Below are 6,000 nucleotides of genomic sequence, written 5' to 3'. Positions count from 1 at the left end.
TATAATATTTGAGACTATAGGATAGGAGAATAACCATTAAATATTAGATAATTTATTGTTTGAAGGAGATAATTAAATATTAGATATTTAATTGATTTGGTTAAAAGGATAATTAAATATTTAGAAGAATAGGATAGATGAATTAATTAATAAAATATTAATTAATAGAAAGACACGAAAATAATTAAATAAATTAATATTTTCAAATTAACTATTTAATAGAAGAATAATCATTAAATAAATATAAAATATTTATTTAATCACTCATAGCCATTTTTATGTGCATACAATTTGAAACCTCCTTATTTTTGCTCCAACGCTCCTATATTCTCAGAGGAGGTTTTATCCACCTAACCCCAGTCCATCTCCACTTGTCCCTCCATCCCTAAATATTCTCCAACCAATCCTAGATTCTCTCACCTTCCCTGCAGTCAATATGAGACGAGTGACACTTGTCTTCTCCTTCTCCCTTTCTCTCAACATTCAGCCTCTTGTTCATAGCCATCCAAAAAGCAAGATTTAATGATGACCGTTTATCTTTGCCACCTAAGCTTATACACTAAAAAATCTATAAAAAGAGGAGTTCTAGTGCATTTTGAGCCCAATGTCCAATAGTCTAAGTTAACTAGGAGTCTTAATATTTGCATCTGTGAGTTCATTTGTCTAAGAATTTTAGAGTTTTTGAGTAAATTAACATAGATCATTTTCATAGAATTTTAGCATATTATCCCATAGCTTTTGCATATCATACACAATAAGACATAATCCATGAAGGTATAATTTGTTTTATTTACTTTATTTTATGTTGTTTCATTGGCTAAAGCTTGAGTATTGTTTAACACGCATCTAAAACTTATAGAGTGAATTGCAACCATTCCTTTTGCATGAATAAGGATAAACTAAAATTTCTTCTTGATTTTGAATTTTCAAGCATAAGGATAAGATTGAATATAAGATAAAAATCAATATCATAATCTACAAAACATTAGAAAACCATTCCAATATTTTAATTTCTTCTTGCTTTTGAATTCTCAAGGATAAGGATAAGAATGAATATAAAATAAAATTCAATACCATAATCTACAAAACATTAGAAAACCATTCCAATATTTTCCTTGCTCCTAGTTTTTTTTTAAATGAAAAAATAAAAACCTCAGAAAAAAAATATCAGCGAATCAAAGAGAACAATGATTTTAATAAAAAATGAAGATAAAAGATAGAATAATTTTTTTGACATAATTATCAAAGCAAATTAATGAATGAAATGAAAACATTGATTACCTATAGATAAACGAGACTAACAAACAATAATAAGATTATATATCTAGATGTTAGATAAATATCAAGACATTTAACCATGCAACATAATGAAGAGATAAATATAGAAACACAATGAGAACACATTAAAAAATTGAATATAAATGCTAAAAAGATATAACCATTAGTCTTGAATACCATTCAAACATGGCGGAGGATAGTTGTAATAATGACAACTATCACATGAATAGAAAAACATGTGAAGCAATCAATTACATGCTTGCAAATTATAGTCTTAATTTTGTTTGCAAGTGCTCAACCCCATTCTCCTCATCCCCCCTTCAATAATTGTTCCTTTGCCCTATTTACAATTTTTTTTATTTATTTAAAAATCTGATTTTCTCTCTTTCATTTAAAAAAAGTCAATAAGATCATACAAACTAATAAAAGAAACTATTTTAACATGCAATTACATATAAATACTAATATAAAATTGATGATATTATCCACACACAACATTAATAAAATTAAAATAAATTGAAAAAAACATTATTATTTAAGGTCCTCTACATACAAAAGTATTTTATTTTTAAATTCATTTATTTTGAATTAATCTTGTAGATTTTGTTTTGATTTATTTTACTTATTTTATTTTTGAAAGAAATAATAGTTTTTAGATTATTATTATTTTATTATTTTACATAATCAACTAATTATTTTTTATTATTTAATTAATAATTTTGATGGCATTGATCTCATGGTTATAAAATTTCAAAAAGAAGGATCAGGATCCATAAATATAATTTGATGCACTTCTCAAATGTGCCCTTAAAGACAATCAACCGACCTAGATGATATGTGATGTTAATAACATTCTATATGCTAAATTAACATATTTTGGTGTTCAAGTTGATTATAAACAATTCATCTTCATCAAAAAGATTCAAGAAATTAAAAAAAAGTTCCTACTCTTAGAATTAAAATAAAATAAAATAATACTTAAATAATAAATATACTTATTAATTAAAATAAAATAAAATTGATATCTTTAATTAGTTTTAGATCAATATATTTTTTATCAATATTTTAAGATCGATATATTTAAAATATATATAATAATTAATTAAATTATTAAAATTTGACTTCAAAAAGCAACCGAAACCTTTAATAATCCAGATTTTAAGAAGATTGAGAGAATACACTTGCCAACCAACCCACAAACATAATTAAAAAGGAACACCAAGAAGATAAATATAGAAGACTTCTGTCCTTAAATAGTTTCACCCTGAGGAGTTAATAATTGATTCTAGTTTTCAAAGATTTTAGGCCATAATCAATATTTTCGCTTTACCTTTTTCTCTAAGCTAAAATTTCCTCCGCGTGATTCGTCCACACTCTCCGAATCTCCATCCCGATGATCTCCTTATCTGTTACTTTCTTCTGCCCTTGGGATCTTCACTGGCCTCTTCCTTAACAACAATGCTGATAATAATATAAAATCGTTTCCTGTCAGTTGGAAGCTTTGTTGGATTTTGACTCCATGAGTGCAGTCAGGAGACAAGTCCCTCATGATCCATCTGTAGATGCTTGGATGTATCTCCTTCAACAAAGTACTATGAATCCATTCGAATTGAGGTTCCAGCCAATCTGATGGTAGGGCATTCGATCCCAAGACCTGTAAAAGGTAAAGTACTTTTATGTAGCTTTGTCCCTTTATTGAGATTTTTCATCCGCCCATTGGTGTTCTTGTGCTACCCAATTGTGTTTTTGCAGTACCTAATTGATCTACGTCTTGGAATTTGGTGGGAATTGTAACAGTCTGTATTGGACTGGCACCCGACATTGTGGGTGTACTGTTAAAGGTGGCAGCCTTCTATGAGTTTTTACATCTCGCGACTTTTACTCACAGAGTCACTTGTGTCCTGCAGTCCGTTCTGGGTAGTCCTAGCAGCTGGATTCAGGTTTTCTTTTGCTTTTGTCGAATCTGAGCTGTAGAGGATCAGGGCTCAAACACACGCAACACGTATATCAACGTGTCAGATTTAAGGCCTGGCTAGTGGAGACTGACACTGAGTTCTCTTTTCTTCACAATCCCAGACGATCTCCAACAGAGGAATACGCTCTGTATTACAGGAATCTGTTGGGCCTGGTGAAATAATGGAGAAAGATTCTGAATTGAAGACAGAGGAGGGGTTTGGAAATGGGAAACCGGATGAAAATAATATGGCTAACGGGGTGAAAGGTCTTGGCAAAGGTGGCGAGAGCTCCAAGAAGAAGGAAGGATTTTTCAGGGCAGACCAGATTGATCTGAAGAATCTGGATGCCCAGCTGGAGAAACACTTGAGTAGGGTATGGACTATGGAAAAAGAATCTAAAAGAGCAAAGGAGGAATGGGAAATTGACCTTAAGAAATTAGTTCTGAAGGGAAAAATAGCCCAAGGCACTTTTGGAGCTGTATATAGAGGTGTTTTTGATGGCCAGGATGTTGCGGGTATGGTGTCCTTGCGTTTTAGTTTCTATTGCTTTTTGTGATCTGAATTTTTAGCAGTTCTTTTCTTTCTTTTTCAATTCTTAGGATCATTTTCATTTTCCATAGTGAGGGAATGGTTCAATCCGTTGCATGTTGAGTTTTAGATAAGCATGCTTGCTTTGAATATAATCCATGTCTACAGTAAACAGCGTATCTGAAGCCTGTCCTTTGATGATTATAGCCGCAACATTATTTGAATTCTTGTCAACCATGGGAAAAGTACGATTCCTCACCATTCAGAAAACTCGTTTGATACAATAGTAACGCTATTTTGTCTGTCTTGTTTACTTTCAGCAACATTTGCTCCTTAGCAGCTTTTGTCCAGTAGTTTAGTGCTCAATAGATGTTGGTCATAATGTCCAATTGTTTCTTAAGCTGGTGAGGCTAGGGGCACAAATGCTAATCTATACTTATCAGTATATCCAAGTTCAAAACATTGTTGCAGAGAAAATGCCCTACAGGGGATACAAGTGGTTGTCGGAGTTCAGGTAATCCTGGTAGCCTGCAGATTTGACCAAGTTGTAAGAGGAATTACCCCAGCTCTGCAAACATTTAAAGCTCACTGGTCTCCCATCTTCACACCATGCAAGAGGGTTTTGCATTTCTAAAATGGTATTAGATACGGTAATATTATGCTGAAAATAATGGCATTTGCCCTTTACCGTTTCTGGGTGATGGATTTGACCTATAGCAGATGTATATTACACCCAAAGAAGCATGCTAAACTTCAGTAGGCATTAGTTCGTTGATTTCTGCAATCTTGGAAAGAGGTTGCTTACAGTATCGGTATTAAATCCATGCTTTTAATCATTTCATAGAGCACTTCTTGACCACATATTGTACAAAGTTTCTTATTCCTTCCATTTTTTAGTTGGGTGCATAGACCAATATTTGTGTGCCAATTCCAACAATTATTGTATAATTAAGGCAGACCATTTTTGATATATTGGCTACTAGTTGACAATGGTTGTATGTTGGTCTCAGCTTCAACGTCTCTCGACTCCTTAAACTGGTAGACAGTATGGTTCTCAACAGTTTAGGATGGTGCTTGACAGTAGGAACCTTGCACACTATCGTCTTCTGAAGCTCAATTGATTGCACACTAAAATCCATTTATATACTGTTTTGTTCCAATCGGGGTATGAATAAGCAATATTTTTGACATCAGTGTTGCATCTGTAGGACTATACTTGTTTGCGAGATCTTTCTTTTTATTCAAAGCCTAGGATGTAAAGATTCTTTCTGTTTGAGATGCAAAAGCTACCCAAGAAGTTCAATGAAATAAAATGCCATTAATCCAGATTATATCCTTCCTGAATAGAATATAAAGGTCACTTTTGTAGCATAATATTTTAGTAAAGTGGCCAGGATTTTTCAGATTGCTTCCGTCACAATTTGCAAGTCATGATTTTGGTTTTAGTCTTAAGGTAGCATTGCAATGTTCTGAATGCCAACTTTGTCAGAAATATTTATCATTTACGTTTTTCCTGATTTCAAAGTAGGATTGTGGCTTTGTTTATCTACATTTATATTTTACTTATTTTGAGGCAAATTTCTTCTCGCAGAATTTGGTTGGAATGCTCTGTACGTGTAGTGATATATATTTTTTTGTTTGTGTAACCATCATGGCAATTTTGCAGTTGTGTTTTGCTTGCTTGTTGGATAAGGCTGTAGGATTCAGACATATTTACCATTAAACTCAATTCTTTCTTTTGCCATCCAGTGAAACTGCTTGACTGGGGAGAAGAACAAACCAAAACAGCAGCTGAGATAGATGCAGTGAGGACCGCATTTCGACAAGAAGTGGCTGTATGGCATAAACTAGACCATCCAAATGTAACAAAGGTATGTGCTCAGTGTTGGCCTATTCTCTTTCATTTGGATTTAGCTCCATGGTTTTGCCTTGGTACATTTTTATCAATGAGGCCATCACATTTGACATAACAAAATCGGGTAAAAGTGCTTCTTTATGCATTTTATGTTTTTTTTTCTTGATAGAATATTCACTACAGTTCTACTTTACACACAGCTTGTGAGTGCATTACTTTTTATGGTAATGAATTCTCTTTTATATATGAGATTGTTCTCACTTGTAAACCATAGGATGAGGTTATCGGTATGCAAATTAAAACTGCTTTGGCTGTTTTTCTTCTTGGATTCAAACTAGGTGTATTGGTGTTTATATGCTCTAAGCTTTCTGTTTTATTGCTGTC

At 32.6% G+C, this 6,000-nt stretch overlaps 1 protein-coding gene across 5 annotated transcripts in view; it reads left to right on the top strand.

The window, feature by feature from the left end:
* Positions 1 to 2,547: 2,547 nt before the first annotated feature.
* The window catches only part of LOC131053728 (serine/threonine-protein kinase STY13), a 51,645-nt gene continuing 48,192 nt past the window's right edge, over positions 2,548 to 6,000 (top strand). Inside the window, exons 1-3 of one of the 5 annotated variants that reach the window (XM_057988354.2) lie at positions 2,548 to 2,941; positions 3,076 to 3,748; positions 5,511 to 5,632. In XM_057988354.2, coding sequence (XP_057844337.2) covers positions 3,415 to 3,748; positions 5,511 to 5,632 — 456 coding nt within the window. In that variant the 5' untranslated portion in view covers positions 2,548 to 2,941; positions 3,076 to 3,414. Of the gene's footprint in view, positions 2,942 to 3,030; positions 3,749 to 5,510; positions 5,633 to 6,000 lie in introns of all 5 variants that reach the window. The other 4 variants (XM_057988353.2, XM_057988352.2, XM_057988349.2 and 1 more) reach the window with 4 other exon arrangements.

Source organism: Cryptomeria japonica, chromosome 6 (assembly GCF_030272615.1).
Source record: "Cryptomeria japonica chromosome 6, Sugi_1.0, whole genome shotgun sequence".
In the NCBI taxonomy this organism is placed as follows: domain Eukaryota; kingdom Viridiplantae; phylum Streptophyta; class Pinopsida; order Cupressales; family Cupressaceae; genus Cryptomeria; species Cryptomeria japonica.
This window is presented reverse-complemented; position numbering and strand designations above follow the sequence as displayed.